Source organism: Brienomyrus brachyistius, chromosome 1 (genome assembly GCF_023856365.1).
Source record: "Brienomyrus brachyistius isolate T26 chromosome 1, BBRACH_0.4, whole genome shotgun sequence".
NCBI lineage: Eukaryota > Metazoa > Chordata > Actinopteri > Osteoglossiformes > Mormyridae > Brienomyrus > Brienomyrus brachyistius.
The window spans coordinates 12376558-12399581 of NC_064533.1; the positions used below are offsets into that span (position 1 = coordinate 12376558).

General features: G+C 40.7%; 1 protein-coding gene across 3 annotated transcripts in view; it reads right to left on the reverse strand.

Moving 5' to 3' along the window:
- The window catches only part of LOC125738744 (N-acetyl-beta-glucosaminyl-glycoprotein 4-beta-N-acetylgalactosaminyltransferase 1-like), a 37194-nt gene that overhangs the window by 10247 nt on the left and 3923 nt on the right, over nt 1-23024 (reverse strand). Inside the window, exons 2-14 of one of the 3 annotated variants that reach the window (XM_049008009.1) lie at nt 14157-14188; nt 13970-14038; nt 13372-13467; nt 9988-10078; nt 7822-7922; nt 7211-7278; nt 5668-5746; nt 4944-5010; nt 4681-4821; nt 4390-4499; nt 3456-3556; nt 2828-2910; nt 1817-2486 (exon numbers count right to left, since the gene is read on the reverse strand). In XM_049008009.1, coding sequence (XP_048863966.1) covers nt 1817-2486; nt 2828-2910; nt 3456-3556; nt 4390-4499; nt 4681-4821; nt 4944-5010; nt 5668-5746; nt 7211-7278; nt 7822-7922; nt 9988-10078; nt 13372-13464 — 1604 coding nt within the window. In that variant the 5' untranslated portion in view covers nt 13465-13467; nt 13970-14038; nt 14157-14188. Of the gene's footprint in view, nt 1-1816; nt 2487-2827; nt 2911-3455; nt 3557-4389; nt 4500-4680; nt 4822-4943; nt 5011-5667; nt 5747-7210; nt 7279-7821; nt 7923-9987; nt 10079-13371; nt 13468-13870; nt 14039-14156; nt 14189-23024 lie in introns of all 3 variants that reach the window. The other 2 variants (XM_049008027.1, XM_049008019.1) reach the window with 2 other exon arrangements.

Here is a 23024-nt window from a genome sequence, read left to right on the forward strand (position 1 = left end):
TAGTTTGACCTTTCATTCAGCCAAACTTTAACACAACAGATTAATATAAATGAAATTTAACAAAAAAAAAAAAAACATCCCTAAGAAGAATCACTAAGCATTGTTCAGAATATGGATTTTTCTTTATGAATGCTGCACAATGAAGAAACGGAACAGGAAGAGTATTGCCACCGTTGAACTTGGTGAGGACTTGTATCATCAACAACAATAACAGCAACGATAATACAGAATCTACAATGAAAATGAGAACAGTCTCAACCAAATCAAGCCTGAACTTTCACTAGAAGCTAAAATGGATACATCTTATTTTGGGCATACTACGGTAAGGCACGGGGTCTTGGGGAAAAAATTATATGCTTATGTTCATATAAAAGGAAGAGGATGATGACAATAACATTAATTGTCTCAATCATAATTGCACTGGGAATGCCTTTGAGAGCCTGAAGACTCGGACAGAAAACAGAAAGCTATGGGGGAATGACATATGTGGTGGTCAAGAGTTGACAGACTCAAAGGCACAATCATATAAAAAAATAACATCACACTACTTCAGGGGTGGCCAATCTTATCCAGAAAGGGCCGCTGTGTGTGCGGGTTTTCGCTGCAACTCCATAATTAGATTACTAATTAGAGGACTGATTGGTTGAAGAGTCCTCACATCTGGGTTTGACCAGCGGACCTAAAGGTTACCCCAAAAACCAGCACGCACACCGGCCCATTGCGGGTAAGATTGGCCACCCCTGCACTACTTGCATCTCTAGATAACTACCTTCCATCATACTGCTATCTCACAGCATACTAATTCAGCATCATATGGGAAAATGACAACTAAACTTAAACATAATTATTAAACAATAACCAGATATGTTTGAACTAGGGATGGGCCGATCCACATTTTTTCAGTTTCGATCCAATTCTGATACACAACTGCCAATCCCATACAACAACAACCTTTTTTACTTTATTATTTTAAAAGTATATACTTTACATATTATTACTTTTAAACTAGTAGAGATGAAAAGTGCATGCAAAAAAACTTTAATTAGGCTACTAGAAAGGTACATAAAACATACTGTTCTACCCCGTTTGTAAATCTTGTTTTAAGCGTTTTTGAGGCATTTTGCAAGTTAATATGAATATCTTCCAGGCAGCATACGCATGTGACGAATGCTTAAAATGCCTCATGATTTTTCTCCCACTGGCATCAGCTGTTACACTTCATTGCGATGGCAGCCCCTCTTGTATCACAAGCTGCAGTGAGTTCGCAAAGTGGCCCAAGTGAGCGACTACCAAATCATCCATTGCTTTTTTTTTTGTCTCGCACAGTTGCGTGCGCATTGTTTAGTGGGATTTTCTCAAAACTTTGTTTTTTAAAAGCGTAAAATACTGCCAGATCGTCATCCTCTAATCTGATGTTCTTACGCTCCTCATACTGCGAAGGGTAAGCGCATGACGTCAAAGCAAGACGGCCAAAAACAAAATAAGTAAGTATCGGCCATGGATCAGTCACGTATGACCGATACCCGATCCGTCAAATGGCTGTGAATCGGCTGATACCGATACGAATAATGGTGCATCTCTAGTTTAAACTGAGAGATATTAACAAAATACATAACCGAGTTCCCACTCTAGATGTTTGGCATGGCATGGAAACCCAGCCCTCATATTGAATACTGGAAAAAAACTTTCTTGTACCCAACAGATTCAATTTCTTTTCAGTCATCCAGGAACACTCCTCCTCAGCTCCACCAGGACATCTCCTCCAATCCCAAATACATGGTTAACATTAAGCTGACACACACTCAGGTTTCCTTACCCCCAGTTCTTCTGATTGAGCTGATGCATGAAGGCGTGCACGATTGGCAATGCCACTCCGGAACTCATCTGCAGGTTTCCAGAGATGTTGCATCTCAGGTCGATTGAATCCTCGCGGAAGGCATTGAAGTCTATGTTACTCACGTTGATGGTCCGCGCCCAGTTTACAACTGGGTCATAGATGATTGGGGGTATCGTTTCATAATTCTCGCTGTCCTGGTACTTGTACTCTTCCTGCGTAACCACCTTAGGTGTACGTAGACGATCTTTACGTCTTGGCTTCCGGTGCACATGAAGTCCATGTGGCATCAGGAACACGTCATTCATGTTGGAACTAAGTGCATGGTTTTGAACATGGTTTGCATGTGTAACCGCTGCTGGTTGAGCAGGATCTCTCTGGATCTCTGGCTGAATGGTGTTCACTGCAGGTTGCTGGACTTGAGGCTTATGTCTGGCAAGTTGGCTTGTATTATATGCAGTAACCTGTGTGGCCAGCAGCTTCCGAGGATTCCCATCCGCCATCTTCAGCGTGTCTGGATCTGCCCCGGGGCCCTGCCTGACGAAGCTGTAATCATCGCTGTAGATGTCGTTGTCTGGCAGCTGTCTGAACTTCTCTGGCTGAAGTCCCTCGTACTGGTACAAAGATTTTTCACCAAGGCCACCCCTGTACCCTTCATAAAGCAGAAGTTGTAAACACCAGTGTCATAAAATAAAATCTGCGACAAGGCAACCAAAAACAACTGTTCCATAAGTGGTTATATTGTCCTATACCTTCTGTGGTATTAATACCCTACATGGTATTTCTTTCGTTTTAAACATATGACAAAACGCTGCATGTACCTATATACACCAAAATATGAGCAGATTAATTAGACCTCCGTTCAACATCCTATCTCCACAGCAATTCACTACAACACTCAAGATGAAGAGGTTAATTGATATTTATGTTAAATACAAGCTATGCTGGATAATCTTTCCCAGAACAGGCCGAACAACAGTATGGCATGTCTACCTTCTTCGTTCCATAAACTGTCTTGTGGTTCAGTACCTCCTGTTTCTGGAGAGTCCATCTTCATGTAATTCAGAAACCCAAGCCTGCACCCATTGTTTTGGGAAAATTGAACAACATGATGAGTTCTTGGCAAGAGGAGAATTAAATATTATTTTGCATAGAAATTACTAAAATTATGAGAGGTATATCTAAATCTACATCCATAGCAAGTAACACGATTAAAAAAAATTATAAAAAGATGTGACTACATCTGTGGGGAAGTGGAGCCATCTAATGGCAGACTGGGGTACTACTGCAAGCTCTTGAGAATCTGAAGGAGAGGAGAACTCCTCACGCCTTAAGGCAAGCTTCTGGGTGTGCTTACGTCGCTCCCAGCTGCACAGCACAGGGCACTTCTCAATGCTCTTAACAATATTTATTTTCATACATATTTATCTACCTAGAGGTTGCTATGGAAATATTACAATGGCTTTTGTTCCACAGCCAACAAAGCTAAACATTGTGTGTGTGTATATATATATAAATTATGCAGGAAACGCTTTACTGATTACAGGGAATAGATATTTTCACTTCTTGCAGTCATATAACACTATCAAACCAACGGGAAACATTTAAGAATTGTATCTACCCTTCTAGATAGTGGGGGTCTTCGTGGTACAGGCATTTATTCATGGTCTCCATATGTGTTAGTCGCGTGTAGTCATTGGGGTAAACATAGGACAGGTGGACCTTTCATAAAGTGGGGGGGGGGGGGGGGGGGGGGGGGGAGAGACACAAGGGAAAGGAATAAAGCTCTGCTTTAGTTGACAGTAGCATATCAAAAGAAATACTCATAAAAAAATAATAATAAAATATTATATATATATATATATATATATATGTATATGTATATGTATGTATGTGTGTGTGTGTGTGTGTGTGTGTGTGTGTGTGTGTGTGTGTGTGTGTGTGTGTGTGTGTGTGTGTGTGCGCGCGCGTATTCCCTAATGTTGAATTTTAGCATTTATTAGCATTCTGAATTCAGCATTAGGGAATTTTGCCTGGTCTTCAGCAGTAAGTTTTCTTGACCAATGAGACGCCTGTGTTTGCCATGCTCATCTTTCCTGTCATACATGGTCATGGTCCAAATATGAGCGGTCCGTTGATTTGGCCATTTCTTACAGAAACGGTGCAGTAAATTAAAAACAAATAGCAAATATTTGCCAATATTAAGGCATTTACTTGATTTTGCATTCATTTCTGTGATCGCAGGACTTTAAGTAAAAGAATATTACAGGGGAAGCCACCCGTCTTTCATAAAAATTCAGATTTGGACTTAACTAAAATGATGCTTTGGAGATTATGGTGCAGAATTTCCCAAGAAAACCACATCTTCCCGTCATACCATCCAAGACATCAAACACTGAGCTCTGCAGACCTTCGCCAGCTATTCATGATGAACAAGTATCAGAATAGCCCACCCACTGTTGAAACAGGACAGAGACCTCCGGACAGAGACCTCCGCACAAGAGCCATGAGTCATGGATGAGTCCCTGGCAGTCACTCACAAGGGTCATACTTACAAACTGAATGCCCTGATACCTCAGGAGTGGGTATCCCTTGATGAGGTAGGTGGGCCTGTAGGAGCACACAGGCAGGATGCCACGCAGGTATGACTCTCTCATCAGCGGAACTGCAAGAAGGGAAGAAGGGAAGGAACAGCGGCAGATGCAGAGTGAATGTGAACCGTCACAAGTGAACATCCTTTCGTCAAGACAGAGGACGACTGCTGAATTAAGTTAGATGTGAGATGCTTCTGATCCAGCATGGGCCTGCTGTTTAGGCTGGAATGTAGATGTCTCAGAGCTGGTTACCGTGGTAGAAGATGTCCCGTGGGTCTTCCCTCAGCATCTCGGCGCCATGGCTGGAGACCTTGGCGTACGTTCTCCACTGGACGTTGCTAGCAGGTGTTTTCGGTATGTGGCTGACCTGGTGCAGCTTCAAGTCGGTCTCGTCTGGAAGGGCGGGACAGGGAACACGAAGAGAGGCCAATGTCGGACTTCCGTGCCAACAGCGATGCCAATGCCGACCGACGTGAAGACAGATTGCAGGGTGGGCGAGACAGTCACCATCTTACCGATGTACATGGATATGTGTTCGGAACCAATGATCTCAAATGGCGTGCTGTCCTGATTCAGCCGCCACTGTGGAGACCAGAACTCCGTTAGCGGCTAGAAGCCCAGACCCGGTTTTGTTAATCTGCTTTTTACTACAGATGTCTAGTACAACTGTTTACACAAACCTCGTTTCCTCCCCACGTAGAATACAATAATCCAATAATCGAATAGCGATACTGTATTCATCTCCATAGGGAAATAGTCTTTTCACCTGCCCCACCTTGCTCTCCAATAGAAACATATACTGTTAAGAGCATGTTTGGTGGTCACAGCGCAGGGCTGAACAGTGTCCAGCACCCCTGGAGCAAGTATAATTAAGGGCCTTGCTCAAGACCTCAATAGCAGCATTAATCTACCAACCATGGGACTGAAACTGGCAACCTGCCGATCATCAGTTCGAACCCACTGAGCCAAACTAGAAAGTTTCCCTGTAGTCATTTTCCCTAAGCGTCTTACTCAGGAGCTTTATACAGATCCAAGGCCTTGCTCATTGTGACTTCTCACAGACATACTTGACCCTGGATACAGGTATATAATTAATTGATTGATTGATTATTTACTAATTTTTTATACTTTAATAAAGACGACAGAACATTTTTCTTAATTTTTGGAATTTTCACGGGTCATATACGATTTATAACGACGAGGTGAAGTGGCACATGGTCAGTGTGACTGGGTGCTTACCGCTACTTCCAAGTGGTCCGTGCCCCTGTCGTTTTGCTTGTGGATGACTTCAAAGAAGTATAAATTCTCAGCAGACAGTCTGGAATAGGGCGCAAAAACATAAAATGACGTCGCATTCATTTCCCCATCGTGAAGGATGGCCTTGCAGGTACATTCAGTGCAGGTACATTCAGTGCAGGTACATTCAGTGCAGGTACATTCAGTGCAGGTACATTCAGTGCAGGTACATTCAGTGCTCCACCGTAGCAAATTCTCTGTTCACATGCAATCCATGCCGTTCCGTGTCACATTCATGTTTACAGTTGATTGCGTTAATATACTGTCAAATCTCTGCAAAACCTGCTACATTTTACACCTGTAAAAGTCAGATCTTTGCATTGGTCTGCACTGCACTGTCTTCGTTTCTGCTGCCGTTTTGTCTCATTGCACTTCATGTCATTCTGTGTAGCTTTTGTTGTCCCGTGTTGCTTTATGTAGCACCACGGTTCTGGAGTAACGTTGTTTTGTTTCACCGTCTACTGAACCAACAGCATATTCTTGAACCAACAATGGAAAAGCCACTCGAGTTGATTTGATCTGCTCAGTGATCAGATTGTTATCCCATCTAGTGATAATCGCTGATAACCTCAGATGATCCCATTATATTACCACAGTCCCAGTCTGCATGTAACTGGGTGGCCTGATTTGGTGTCTGATAGTCACCTATTTCTTAGAAGGAAATGAACTCCATTTATTTCCATTTTACCATCTGCTGATGTAAATCATGCTTTTAAACCACATACTGTACAGGGCACTTTGTAAGTATGTTGTAAATGAATTGATTTCATAACAAAAGTCAACTGACAAGCAACTGACAACTGACAAACATACCTGCACGTGTTCCGCACAGACATTTTCAATTTCATTAAAGAACATAAGTTTTTTGACTGACTCATTCAGTTCTCTTCTTGCATTTTTCTTATTAATTGCAGATGTAGTGACTGCCTCCCAAAAGAATATTAAACACAAATGTTTGGTGATGAATGCTATTGCAAAAGTGTAACTAATAAAAAAAAAAAACACCCAAATGAGACTACTTGTCAATGAACTCAAAATAGTTCTTTTAGAACAAAATTTAGGTTTAAATTTATTACTACTTGACATTGATGCTTTACTTAAAACTATTGGTTGTTTCCAATATGAAATATATTTTTATAAATAAACGAACAGTGATGATTTGTGTTATAAAAAACAAAAAAAATCTGCAATATTTTTAGGGAAGAAGCAAGTGTTCCAATATGTTCTGTGAGCACTGTCACTCTATTAAATAATGTTGTAAAACAAATAAATAGATTTCTCTTGTTTTATTAGGTAGCATTTTTGTAATTATGATATTTCCGGCTGTTTCAAAAAGCCCATGCATGCAAAATTGAATGGACGAAATAAAAACCACTTCCACTGTTGTAACGATTATTTCATTTCTCTCTTTTCTGAAAAAGAAACACAGAAATGACATCCACGATCTAGAGAGAGAATTCTCATAATAGAAGAGATGCCAACTTACTGGACTGGAAAAGATATCTGACTGGCATATTTGTTAAACTCCCCTGGCGCTGTCCAATCCACGCCTGCCTGAAAACCAAACGGACACGCTTTAGTTAGAAACAGTCCTAGCATTCAACACAAGAAAGCTTATTAGCAAATGTCAGCCTAACAATTATAGATAGTCATAAATGATACCTACAGCATTCACAGAAAATTCAGGATGACAGCCAAAGCAAAATCAACCAGCAGATTTAATGTCAGTGTTTTTCCATATGCAATCTAAGACTCCTATGTACTTATTATCCCTGTTTAACCCTCATAACCAGACATTAACTAATGCTGCTACATATATTTATCTACAATTGCTACTACAGGCATAATTAAAAATGTCATGTCAAAAGAGTTGTACTACAACTAAGATACAAAACAACAGGTAACTGAATGGCTGCAGGGAACCCACAAATTCACATTTAAATACCAGGGTTTCAAAGTCTCATACCCAAGTACAATGTTGTATGAACAAACGTGCAAGAGAATTTATGAGGCGAAAAGTGAGTCATCCAGAAACAGCCTCCATTAAACCGCACAGCCTGCATGCTTCTCAAAGGTGCGTCCCCCGTCTCCACCTACCCTTCCCACGCTGGCCTGGAGGTGCAGATTCAGGGGGCTGTTGTCCAGACTCAGCCAGAACTCAGAACCATCATCAGAGGCCACAGCAAATAGGTATTCACCTTGAGGGGGGGGGGGCAGGCAGGGCACCCAGTTATACACTTTGGTTTAGGGTCACTATTACATTTTTTCATTATGCTCGTGGCAGTTCTACTTACACAAAAATGTTCTGAGGGCAGAAGGAAAAATAATTGGTTCAGAAAAATAACCAATCAGATTGTAGAGGAGGTGGTTCCAAGCCACTACATTAGGCAGGACCACGACATCTGCTTGAATGATCCCACCTCCTCTACAATCTGTTGATGTAGCCTATTTTCTCTCTGAACCAATTGTTACTCGGTTACTCAGATCAGCATTTAGACAGCTTCTCATAGAACAAGGGCAGTCAAGCCTGCTCTGAAGCTGCTCCAGGGAGCATTTTGACAGGCCATTTATGTAAATGATATGGGAAAACAATTTACACACAGTGATGACACACATAACCTCTCTAAATGAGTACCTGTGACTCTAAGAAAGACCTGACACAATGGAAGGTACAAAGGAATAAAATGTAGTGTTGTTATATGTGGGCGCTGGGGCCAAATGCAGAGCCACACAGTGGACAATGGGGAGTCAGATTCCCCCCCCCCCCCCCCCCGGGTCGGGTTACGGGGACGAGCGTCGCCGCACTGTCAGAGATGTCCTGGTAATCACTACACACAAGCCCAGAGACTTAGCCGGTGGCAGGGAGGACACAAGAATGGCAACACTTTTGTCTGGTGTATCAGGGATATTCAGGAAAAGTGTGACGGGTTACAGCATCTACATGTCACCGCCAGTGGCAACATGTGGCCGGGCAAATTCCGGGGGTGCCAGACCCCTAGGGGCACACTGTTGCCCTTACACTTAATTCCACCTTTCCTATCTCATCAAAATATGTAGGTATGTTATTTCAATAAAGTATGATATACCGATATATGTAGCAATAAATTTGCATTACCGGTATGCTATTCTGATGAAGTATGCCAAAATGTCAGAGCACTGGACAACTGCAAATAAAGCTAAGTTTAAACCTTAACTGTGGCACTGTGGTAAACTCAAACCCACTTCCTGGAATATTTCAGTATAGATTGGTATATCCTCATATGCATCATCAAGCGAGAACAGCAGGGAGGTATACCCAAAATTGGGTTTTGGTTTAAACCCTAACTATGACACTGCAGGAAAGTTAGCTTTACATTCAGTTCTGCGGCTGTAATATCTTTCAACAAAAGCAAGACGCACCCCTTGGGGTTCCAACTTTCTTTACGGGTGAATTTTAATTAATATTTCACTGTTTGTGTGTGCACTTCACGTTCAATAGCCCAGCTATTGCATATTTCTGTGTCGTTTATTCTATTCTGTTATTATGTATAAGAATGCAGATGGCAATAGTAGGCAGATCAGATAACTCAGATAGAATAAAGAAAAGTAAGTGTGAGATAGACCAGAGACAAAATGAGCCATGTGAGTGTTTTGTATTTATTTCAGATTTGGCATATGATGGAGATTATGGCTCCTGAAAAAAAACATGCGGTTCTTAAATGTTTAGTTTTTTTTTTTGTATGGAGCCCTGTCACAACAAGATCATGCGAGTGGATTGGCTGAGATTGCCGTCAAGCATGCAATCACTGCACAAAAATCATAGATCGTTTGTCAATTTTTTGGTCCCCATTAGGGGAAAACTCAATTTGGGAGAATTCCTGATGAGCCACTTAGCTCGTGCGTTTAAAATTGAGTTGGTCAGAAAGAAAATAATTTTCCAACACTGAAATTCTAAAACACTTCAGAATGTTAACCAGCGAGTTTACAAATACAGAGATTTGACCCCCCCCCCCCCTACACGTCTCAACTCGATTTTTATATACCTATGTATAGTGTTTTTGAGTTATGTTGGTTTTTAAATACTAAATACGCGATTCCTCTGGCAACCTCCTTGAATTGAGTTTCTATCAGCAAGCTCCTTCAGGCTGGACTGCTGCCCATAGGGCCAAAGCAAAGCTGTAAATGCCGAAACTGCTATTGCTACTATTACTGGAGTAGCAGGAAGATGGTGATAAGTGGCTCCTTGGGCCCCGGATGTAGGTGGGAATGAATGCTGGGACGTACCACTTTTGGGAGGGTGGAGGTAGCCGAAAATCCTCAGGCCGTAGTTGGTCCACCTGGGTGAAACTGCCAGCTTTTTCACTGTGAGGCGGGACTGGGAGGGGGGGAGAGACAGCCTGAAATCACCTGACTATTACAAACATGAAAAACTGATTATACACGAAAACAAGCATCCGCTACATCGAACACATAATCAAGCCATGTCAACCACAATATTACATTCCCTGTATCTGGACACATGCAAAAAAAAAAAACTTCCAACAGCAGGTAAAAAATAACATAACATGTATTACAATATGCCATGTTTATCTTTACACAAGGACATCTGGCATGGTTTGAAAAAACGTCAAGGGACGTACAGAGAGCATAGATGGATCTCAGAAGACACTGTTGTAAGATCATACAGAGCATGAACGTATCTCCACAGTCACTTCAGCACAGAAGACAAATCTCATACACATTTGTGCAAATTTTCATTTTATGAAACTGAGCATAGGAGTGGATGCATACCAAATCTGCTCCTAAAAATGATGCTTGTTTTTTTTTATTAAATGTATTCATTTAGAGCTAATGATCAAACTGCATGCTGAATCATACTGCTTTGTTTATATACACCTGTGTCCTCTTAAGATCTGGTTTGGAGGCTGGAGATGAAGTTAACCACATGAAGCACCAATTGCGTACCAGTATCATGCTACACTTCTTTTGATGTGCCAAGTCATCCATGACAAAGTTCAACTACACATTCAAAAAGGACATCGTTCCTCTTGTACATGTTGGGTAGGCTCCCACAGTTTACCGATGTTTGTTTCTCTTGAAGATCAGATAATACTAAAGGCCAATTCATACTTCACTTTTCCGCATGAGCTTTCAGTTGTGGACAAGGGGTCGTGACGTAAATATTGTCATCAGGGGCTGGCTGCAGCCGGTGCACGTGAAGCCCAGATTTTTATATCTAGCAGAAACTGTGCACGTCGACTGCGCGTGTGCAAGATCATCGACTAGGTATATCCAATAGGTGGCGTGCATGAGAACTTTCTCCTTTCAATTTCTTCAGCTCAAAACAAAAAATATCAATAGCTCCGGAATCCTCTTCTCGTCTATATTTGTTCAAGATTAATGCTATATTGCTATGAACCCCCTAAGTGGTCGGGGTGGGAAAATATTTTTTGGAAAATATTATTGATTGGGGGGCAGCATGAGGTTCAGGGGGCTAAGCCTCAGCGCCTGTGATCAGAAGGTTGCCAGATCAAGCCCAACCTCAGCGTATCTGCAGGTCCTTGAACAAGACCCTTAACCCCCAGATCCCTGGATGCTGTTATGGGTCGCTGCCCTTTGCTGCCAGCTTGCTCTCACCTACATAGAGCAAGATGAGAAACGCTCAAAGAGAATTTCCCCAAGGGGATCAATAAAGTATCAATAATTATTTCTAATAATAATACTTTTGCGATCCGTTGCAATATTCTTCCATTACTAATAACTGTCCAGTGTCCGTTAAAAGTACAAAACATAGAATTACTCGACTAACAAGTATAAGCCTAAACGATACAGACATGTCTAGTTACGTGTGCTTTAAGTGTTAAACCATGTAGGGACAATGCACACCATGTAACATTCACATATGTGACCCATCACCACGAAATGAGTCTTATGGGTGCAGTTCTACCAGTGCGACTTAAGACTCAGTTCGTGGCGACGGGTCACATATGTTTTTATATGTACTTATTAATGATTGCACTGTGTCCATTAACCACCAATAACTGTAAACAAGGCAGCTGGGCTATCGAACACGAAGTACACACACAGACATTATTTAGGTTTATCCACGCCATCACCATGCAGCAAATATTAATAATAATAATAATAATAATAATAATAATAATAATAATAATAATGTGCATAAGTGTAGTGGGACTGCAAAACTATTAAAAAATATATTTTCCCAACCTGACCTCTTAGTGGTTACGTATATTCCATGTATTACTTGATTATTATTGGTTTCAACCCAAAAATCATATTCTATCACAAGAATCATATAGTATTTCAATGAGAAATGTGATCAGGCAGAGATAAATGGTAAATTTTAAACATATCTACTGTCTGTATTGCTTGTGAGACAAAGCCGACATCAGTTAAGTAGTCTTACAACAAAAGCTATTTTCCTCGTTTTAAAAACCCAAGACAACTTGAAACTTAGGCTTATAAACCTAATGTCATCCCACTTTTGTGTAAGCTTCATTCAGACTTAGAAGGCGACATCTGCCCTCTGCTGGTCTGGAGGAATATCACTGCAGTACACGAGCCAACCACAATCGTATGCATCCATGGTATGAACACAAGCTGCAGCGCAGATGACCGTCTCCAGATGTACACAAGTACACAAAAGTGCACATGGAAGGCATAAAGTATGAACTAGGCTTAACATGTATAGTCCTAGTTTAGCTAGGTGGCTGGCCTACACTCACGGGTAGAACTTCGGAATTTTTGCCACAAGCCAACTAGGGTAGTTAATTAAAAATGTATGTAATGTCTGACATGCATGATTTTTTTTACTGGCCAGCGGGGTAGTGCTCAGGTTTTGGCACTGAGCCCTCATTAAAAATACTCGCCAGGGGCAAGTGGGTTGGCTTAATTTACAGCCTTGCCTACAGCCTTCTGTTTGTTGCGACACACAGAAGGGTTTAGTGTAGCTAAACTAGCTAGCTGCTCATATGTTAAAAAAATTAAATAAAATCAGGGAAGTCAGCTGCTGGCTGGCTTTGTAGGATTTTCCTCTGTGGTCTATTCAGGAAAAACGGAACTGGACCACAAATGCAGTTACACTTTGGAACAAGTCAGTCAGCCCCAAAGTGCAAAAAACATAACAGGCAGTAAAAACACAAAAAAACTGGGAAAATAGCATTTTTAAAAATGTTTTTGCATTTCCTTAATGCCGTTGTGCATTTAAAGCCAGCCATTACTGCGTTTCTTAACACGCTTGATTATGTAAAACCAGTTTTACTGCAAGTTTTGGGTGCAATTTCCAGGATGAAAGCTGGCCCCTTTGCACCTGTATAGGCCTAGTTGATATGGGCCAAAAAATCATCTCAATATTTTTTAGCTGAATGGCGATATACGATATCTCGATATTTTCTCCCATAAAATAATAACAAAAAAATCTGTTCCAAATCAAAGCCAAATGTCCCCAATGTTACAGTGACACTTTTATTAACAGACAGCTGTACATGTGCATGAAAAAAATTGGTTTAAAAATAAATTACTGGCATATAAACATTGATATAAACCATATTGAATCATCCTATATCTCATATGAAAACATCTTAAAAACTCGATATAATCGCTCAACCCTATACCTGTGCATAAATTGGTAGGGGATTGCTTACTCACATTAGGGTAAAGGGGATAGTGGGGATTTTTCCGGAGCTGGTAAGTGGAACTGCCACACCAATCTTCAAATACATGCAAATTAGCTTTTCCCATGTACTGCAGCAGGAGGAAGGAACAAGGAGACATTATTGTTTCCTTAAATGAGTAAGAGCAAAGAACAAGTTTCAATACTCAGAGGAATCAGATGGTATAACTTCACAGCAATTATTACAAGTTAAAGCCATTTAACTACAGCAAGGTAACGAATGCTTTCACTGAACAATCGGTGCAGATTCATCGTGTGTGATGCTTATAAACTGATTATGAAATGTAAGGTGTACAACTTCCTCATTGTGTACAATGGGGACATGAAGAACCTGTTCAGTATGTGGTTTACGGCACAAACATCCTGCAAGACAGATATGTGTTACGATAATGTGTAGCTAAAACCCTCCTGCTGTCGATCAGATGGCGCACGCCCCAACATGTCCACTGTGTGGACTACTAGCGTAAAACCGACCTGAACCGAGGCGTGTTGATGACGCAGGGACAGGGGCTCCCCGGGACGTCCAAGAGAGAGGTGGGTGGAAAGGTGAGTGGGTGGGCATGGAATTCGTACCTCGAGGTTCCATGTCCGTGGCTTGTTGGCCTCTCGCCAGTGACTGTTATTTGTTTTGTCTCCGAAGACCTGAACACATAAGAGAGAACCGGAAGAAGACAGAAATTAGAAATCAGACATCGGTATTTCCATGCAACAGTTAGTAGTTTTCCAGTCACTTCTGCTAAAAGAACTTGGTCCACCTTACCTCCCCTTTTGAAATATCCCTTTGTCTCGCATCTGAAGGGGAGAAAAAAAAAAATTTAAATCAACAAAAACACAATTGACAGCAATATAGACAACAGATACAAATACACAAATACACATTTCTGAGGTGTCAGGGAATTTCCTTCGCGATGTGACGCCCGTAAAGGAATCCTTTGGTCATTTACCTTCTGAACAACTGGAAAGAAACAATGCTTGCGTTACTGATGACCATTTGTATGGAAATTTTAAAATCGGTACAGGCCAAGGATTTTTCATACATTTTTTTAAATCAATCATCTGCATTGTTGCCTATGGCTTACTCACTGGGGGCTTTGGGTGGGGATGCTGTAAAGCGCTTTGAGACAATATAATGATGTGATAACGCGCTATACAAAAATAAATTAGTTTGTTTGTTGGCCACCATAATGCATAAAAATACACAGAAAACAAAGGCTTCTTAGGTAAGAGGAAACACTCCATCCATCCATCCATTTTCCAAACCACTTATCCTACTGGGTCGCGGGGGGTCTGGAGCCTATCCCGGAAGCAATGGGCACGAGGCAGGGAACAACCCAGGATGGGGGGCCAGCCCCTCGCAGGGCACACTCACACACCAATCACTCTCAAGGAAACACTCCATGAAACCATCCATCCATCCATCCATCTTCCAAACCGCTTATCCTATATTGGGTTGCGGGGGGTCCGGAGCCTATCCCGGAAGCAATGGGCACGAGGCAGGGAACAACCCAGGATGGGGGGCCAGCCCATCGCAGGGCACACTCACACACCATTCACTCTCAAGGAAACACTCCATGAAACTAAAACATTAAAAACCAAAACAAGTTAAACAACATTCATATAAATATAGGACACTTGCAGCACAGTGCTATCCGATTCCTAGCAACTCTGTATCCACCTTTTAACTATATTCCAACAATTCTGACCTGCTTTTTAGCACAGTGCCAGCCTAACCTCAAACACAAACATGCAGGTCTGCTGCAGCAGAAGGGTTAGCATGTAAACAAAGCATGTTTCACCACTGGAAAAAAAAAACACATTAGGGGTCCGAGGAGCGTTAGCTCCCCATTATTATTATTATTGTTATTATTATTAGGGCTTGAGAAGTAATGGGATGCTACCCCCCCCACCCCCATGCGAAAAAAAAAAGACTCCTTTGAAAATCCCCCACACCCCCCCCCCCCCTAAATATACCGATTAGTTCAGGGCTAGTCTCAGAAACACAATCTAGACTGCATGATGATCAACACCCTGTACTTGGCAAAATTTATCAAGGGGACACACACAAAGACACACACGACCCCCACCACGATCCATCCGACTATTTTTACAGCTCAATCACTGATTATAATTTCCACCATTTTAAAAAACACACAGGCCAAATATTTAAATTAATTAATTTAAAAAATTCCATTTCCAGGGAAACGACGCCTTATGATTTTGGGCTGGAAAGAAAGATTGAGAAGGTTGAGAAGATGTCAGGAACATGTGGGCCCTGCCTGAGGAAACACAGTGTACAGTGGGAGCAGAAACACAGTGTACAGTGGGAGCAGAAACACAGTGTACAGTGGGAGCAGAACCCACAGTGTACAGTGGGAGCAGAACCCACAGGTCATCTGCGGAAAAAAAAAATGTATTCGCTCCATAAAGTCTCGTGACGTCTGAGGCTCAGAGCATCATATTTCACAATATGAAGCAGATCCTGTAACATGATATATGCCTCCTGTCATAACATACATTAAAAACATTACGAATATGTTTCAGCACCAAAGTTATGAATGCAGATATTACACTTGACACAGAAGCCAACCCCCGCCACACATGTAAAATGACAGGGTTGCACTTGGTTGCAGGAAATCAAATTTTTAAACAATCAATTCATAATGTACAGCATTGCTACTCTTCTGTAGCAGCAACTTCTGTTTGCAAATCTTAAAAAAAAAATCAATGTTCAGTGCATTTCAATGTGACTTATGGATAATAGGAGTGTATTATTTTTATTGGGCATTTTAGTGTTTCCTATGGTAGCAGTGTCAATAAAATCAGCACACACACAACAGGATGTTTTCAAAAGTTCTTCCTTTCTGAATAATCATGAAAAAAATGCACTTATATTTTGTGACTGTATATCAAAAGACAAATACTGACTGTCCTGCTGTACATAAACCTGTAAATAAGCAAAGTAATTACACTGAAGGGCCAGGAGCTCAACAAAAAAAAGAACCATAAAATTAATTTAAAAAAATTATTATAATCCAAGGAACTACTGGCCACCTAACAGCAAGGGGTTGCTAGAGATTTTGAACCACTTGAAAGCAGATTATATTTGGGCACAGCCCAGAACAGCCCAATTATGTTCTAAATATTTTTAATTGTTCTCACTCCCCCTACCCCACCCTCCTTTACAGTGTCCCTACCTAATACTTAGGCAAGACAGATGTACTGTATTGAACCCGAACAGGTCATTCTGGAAAAACGAAACCTGACCACAAAGTGAGGAAGCATGGATTAACCAGCAAACACGAACACCCACAGATTTTTATATTAAGAATACATACATAATTGTACATAAACATGTGTATGTATTCAATTATACAGTCAAACATTTGTACTCTAGTTTAGGGGATGGGATGATGCAGCATGCGTTTTCAGTGAAAAATGTTTAATGTGGCAGTAAGTGCTTTTTTACTAATAAGTGCTATTAAGTGAGAGGAGACTACAGAAAGGTGGAAGATTGTCCTGCCCGTTAGACTTTGTGCTGTAGAAAATGACCCTGTAATGACACGTTACAGGAATCCCGTCGGGCTGGTTTCCGGTTCCTTCTGGCTCCTGGCTTGTGAATTGCAGGGCTGTTCCTTGTTTGCTTTGCGTCAAAACCAGAGAAACCATTATAAAAGCAGTCAGGTCGAAACACAATTCAGGTTTTTGCTCCCCCCCCAGCTCCCTATGCACCTGCACCAGGTATTCCGTGTTTTTGCTGGTTGATCAGTTGTGTTGGAGGGAGCAAAAATGTGGACTGGCTGGGGGTCCCTGAAGACCGAGTAGTGAAACACTGGCTTAGAGTGTCCAGGAAAAACTCAATCCTGCTACATTAGTCATCCGTCCATCCATCATTCAGTAGGTTAGAAAAGGGCTCTGACACACTGGGACTACGGATAGCAAGGAGAGCGTAATCTCGTCAGAATCAGCAGAAAATACAGTGACAGCAGCAGCCTGACAGATTTCAGCTGTCAGGGCCCAATCTTGGGCTCTTCCCGCCTAGGGCTTCTGAAGGTGGCCATTAAAACTGGAGCATGACCACAGATGGTCAGAAGCAACCTGGCGGAGGTGCGGGAAAGAGCCGCACGATTACGAACAAAAATGTTTTTTTTTGGGATTCTTTTGCTTAGAATTCAGATCATGATTCTCTGTGATGATTTTTTTCCCTTAAATTTAAAACATTTATTGCACTCATTAAACTGTAAAAGGAAACCATGATAAAACACGACTGTGCCAAACATATGACTCACCCAGGACCGACATAAACTGACAAAGGAAAGGAAATCAATTGGCCATTCATTTCGGGTAACCAAAGCAGCCGTATCAAAGGTGCCAGTGACTCAGGCTTTACCTGAGATCTGGTCAGAAGAATCAGAGACCAGGATAGCAAAAAAAAGAAACACACTATTTTGTATAATACAGTAGGACAGCACGGTATTGGAAAATTTCTAAGTATTGCGATGCGATTTTGTTTTAATAAACATTGGAGTATTTACAAAACAAAAAGGAGTTTTTTTTAATTTCTCAGAAACCTATCTAGTGCTTTAAAACAGCAGGGGATGAAGATGATTATGACAGTCTTGGAGAACGCGTACAGCGCTCATGCAGAAGCAGCGAATGTAAACTTTAAACTGATTTTAATCTTGATAAGGAATAATTAAAACTGCAGAACTTGATTTTTTATCCCGTGTAACAGAGTAAAAACGTTTTAGGGAAATAATCTTCCTGCGTTATAATGTCTGTATACAGAATTGAAAGTAGGGAAAAATTCTGATCGTAATCTAGCTGACAGCGAAGTAAGAATTGCACATGCACAACATGCGATGTTGGTATTAATATCACACATTGGCCAACCATGTAATATACAGCCATTTTTTAATTCAGTACAAAATACCAGGCCTCGCACTGTGATGTCATTCAGTGCCAGTACTGGTTCTTATGCCAGTGGCAAACCAATACCTGAAGTACCATACATTTGCTATTTTCTTGAAGTACCAAAAGTAAGGTACTTGGTGCGGTTGGAAAGCGCCCTTTAGAGAGGATGCAAAATTATAGAACACTTGAGACCCTCTGGGGAAAAGTAGGAGTGCTTCTTTTGATCAAGCTGATGTAATACAATGCAGAAGAACCGTTGAGATTTAGAAATGAGCATAAAGTCCTAGGTGTGGGACTCAAGGCAGGCCACTGAGTGAGCTTAGAGGTTAAACCGTTGAGCACAAGGAGGTTTGATTCAATTACATTGGTTGAGGGGAGTGATTTAATGTACTGGAAATCTTTCATTTCTATCTCAATTCAATTCAAATAACTTCCTAATCGATTATTTTGATAAAAAGTGATTGAATTTAGGTTAACATCACAGAAAAAAAAAATCACGTAAAGTTTTTAACATTTAAGTTTTCCTTTTAAAAAAAAAAAATCAAGCAACCATATACTCTAGCAGCAGTGGAGTCCCACTCCTCTTAGTTTGAAGAAATTTCTTGGAAGGTAACATCTGCTGGTCTCACCCACCTTCAGCTTGGGCTAAACTAAAGCAGGAGAACCACAGTGACGAACCAGAGAATCACTACTTCAAATGACCTTCTGAAGAAGAGATAAAGCCTGAGATTGACCAGGGCAGCCGTTACACGGCAGGAATGTGGCGACCTGACTTGGACTTCGGCCTCCTACAATGGCACCATGTGAAGAGTCACTGACCTCCTCTGTACAGCCATCTACTCTGCTGCTAGCGTTTGTTGCAGCAGATGGCACGGCTGTGTGCTTTATTAGCAGCGTCTGGCCATTTATCTGACACCACTAGAGCACTGCAGGGGTTAAAAGCGGGGCTGCAACAGTAAACAAAATTCACAGTTCGATTATAACCACGAAATTAAGTTCATGGTTCGGTGCAATTTTGGTACGGCAGGGACAACAAAATTTGTTTTGAAATTATTATTAAATCTGCAAACACAGGAACAACTGTAAATCAAAGACAATGTGTCTGTCATGTCTGAATAACAAACGAAATCCAAGTTACTTTAAAAAACGCAATCCTGTCAGTTACTAGTTAATGTAATCAGTAATGTAATCCAAGTATCGCAAAATAAAAGTAATGTACTTTTAGCTATTTTTGGATTACATTAATGCTAACTAAAGACAAGAATAAAGTTCACTTTTTCATTAGACGACAGAACATGTTGTTATATGTATACATACATGATTATAAAACGTCGTCAGGGTAAAAATCGTGGCATTTTCCCCCCTTTAGATACAGTAAAGAAATAGTTAGACTAGTCATTCAACGGAATGCAGTTTGGCCTAATAATAATAACAAAAATCAGGAAATTATCCTATTCTATATAGAACGGACAGTATCATATGCGTTATCCATGTGATTTGGGGTTCTACAAATGACACTGAATTCATGTGATTTAGGCTATACAAATAAAACTAAACTGAATACGGTACGGTATTCATTTTCAGATTTATTATAAATTTAATCTAAAAATAATCCTGATTCATTATAAAACTACATTTGTTTTGCTCAATAACTGTAATGTAATAGTTACTTATTTTTTGTATCCGGATAACATAACATGGTTACTTGTATTCCGTTACTACCGTTAGGAAACCAGAAATGTTCCCTAAACCGCTGATTATGATCACTAACATTAGCCATACCCAGCTTACAGCTACAAATAGCATAATATTTTCCTTGCTCAACACATACTGATAAAGCTAGGTTTCACCTGTGTCAATAAATGCATTTGTGCGATTGCGCATACTGGGCTGAAAACGATAAACCGAACGTTACACAGCGAATATGCCTGCCGGCCCGGTGGAGATAAGGCTTCAACCAGCAACCATCCCAATCACTGCGCCCCCCCCATTACGTCCATGAGTACTGATTCACAGTTTTTAGCAAAAATATAACAAGAGTTTCACAAGTGATATATAATACACACAAAGATCTTTCCCCATAAATCAAAACCAACTTTTGACTAATTTACACCATACAGCTCTATTATATCATGAGGTCTACTGATGTCATTGATATTGATGCGACAGAACATTATCAGAAGGACTAGAGGTGCACCGATCTGAATATTGGTACCGATCCATTCCTAATTAGACGAATCGAGTATTATCCATATGTGACCGATCCACATCTGATACTTTAGTTTTCGGCAATCCGTAAAAAAAATAGCTCCAATTTATCGAAAAATCGACTACTGCAATTAATCACACCTCATCCCTTTCCCATTTTAATGTTTTCGCAAAATTCAAGCTGAACGTTAAACGCAAACCATACACAAAGCAAACATCTGGAATCTGGAAGTTTTCTATGCGTAAAAACAGTTTTTACAGTAGGGCGGCGATTTGCAATCTTTGCAAAAAATTAAGTTTTGAGAGGCGGAACTAAAGTTTAGTGGAAAATCCCACTAGACAAAGCACATGCAATTGTGTGAGACAAGGAGAGTAATATGAAAAAAAAGCAATGGATCATTTGGGAGTCACTAGCTTGGGCTGTTGTGTGCGGTTGCTAGAGCTTGTGATAAACGAGGGGCTGCTATGGCAGTAAAGTGTAAGTGAGCTGATGCCAATGGGAGAAAAAATGCAGGGCATTTTAAGCATGCTTATGTGTACTCGCATGTAAGATGTGGAAACTCAACTGCACATGCCTTAGAAACACTTAAAACAAGACGTACAAATGAGATAGAACAGTACGTTATGCACGTTATTAGTAGCCTGACTAACAAACCTTTTTTGGCGTGATTTTTCATTTGTATTTAAAAAGAGCTTTGGTATCAGACCTGTACTCATAACAGCAGATACCCTCGGTTCAGGTATCGGGATCGCGTCGGCACTGAAAAAGTGGATCGGCGCACCTCTAAAAAAGACAGATAATGTTTGAGGAGACGGGGCGACACTTAATCGTCTTCCTCATATAGCCATGACAGAGAACAGAATAAAAGAGGCAAGTGTAATTAATCCAAGATGTGATTTATCTTTAACATCTACACATTAAGCGCAGCCTGGCACACTGCACCTCCATTTTCCTTAGAAGGATTCAAGGGTACTAATATTAGCTTCCAACCCACACATAAACAGTCCATTTTGACGCAGCAGGCACTAAAAAGGCTTGAGTAAGGATTAAGTGTGTTGGCCGTTAAGACCCATAAACCAGACACCCCAGTGAACTTGAGGTGCATTTTTCCCCATTCTTCTGTCTTTTACCCACAGCAACAGTAACCCCATGGCTTGGCACATGTCCCTCCCCCCTCCACCACCTTAGCACCCCCCTCCCCCACTACCACTCAGACAGCATTTGCTCCTCTTGTCCACTCCTTGGCAGAGCCTCTAAAAAGGCCCACAGAGGTCAGGTCTCCAAGAGACAGATCCGCAAGCCATCTTTGTCTAGGAGGCCTCAGCAGGGGCAACACCCACCTCCCACACTTATACAGAGAGGGCTGTGTGGCCCCCTGCCCATCAGGCGAGGCTCTATGGCACTGCTGACATGCCAACTGACTCAAACATCCCTGTTTATCTGTTGACTAGAAGAAAAGTGATAGACAACGTAAATGTAACGGTATGTAATTTGTAAATGTACAAGTTTTCACATTTATAAATTTACACAATATGCCTTATACAAATGTATTAATGTAAAACAAAACAAAAAGAAATACAGGCTTAGGTGCTTATCTGGAAACATGAGTACTCCCATTAAAAAAATAAATAAATAAACGTTTCCACTTTTTATCATGCATTTCCAACAAATCTTCCGGAAAATGGGCTCTGCTCAAGCAGCATGTACAGTGACAGCAAGTATTGTGTGATTAAATGAGTTGATTGTTAGGACTAAAAGAATAAGATCCTGCTTTCAGTGGAGTTCCAAGTAGGGCTGCAGCTATCGATCACTTTAGTGGTTGAGTATTCTATCGATTATTCCATTGATTAATCAGATAAGAAATACTTTTGTTAAAGAGCAATAGTAGCTGTTCAAAAGAGAAACAAGGACAGGTCTCTCAAACTCATTGGTTTCCTTTTTAGACACATTTTTGGTGGTTAAATTGCCTACAATATCTGTCAAAGGAACTAAACCCTTTTTAGTGCATTTATGTACATATTTGCTTTTTTAAGTAATATTTGCTTTTTTTTGCACTTTCACCATTCACCACTTTCACCATTACATACCTCGGATCTTTAGTGAGGCAGCATATTGGCTTCAAAGTCAAACCACAAATAGCCGAAACTGTGCAGACTTTTATTGAATACATCTCCCCTGAACACCACCAAGAACAGCTTATAAACAAATGTAACTTTTTACATCTCAAATCACTGGTCCTCCTGCAAGCCAGTTTACTATATTCGCATGAAATTTGCCACAACTTTGTTTCCCTTAAAAATTAAGGAAATATTGTTTGAAAAATTAACATGGAAATGTTAAACTTTCAAACAATTTTGAACCATTTTCCAATCAAAATAAGGTATAAATAATTATTTTGTATAATGTTTCATAAAGGCTGCCAGGCAAAATATGCCTGCTGGTTTATTTACTTGTATAGAAAGTACCCACCTATCAAAAGTGCCCAGTGATTGAAACCAATTGTCATTC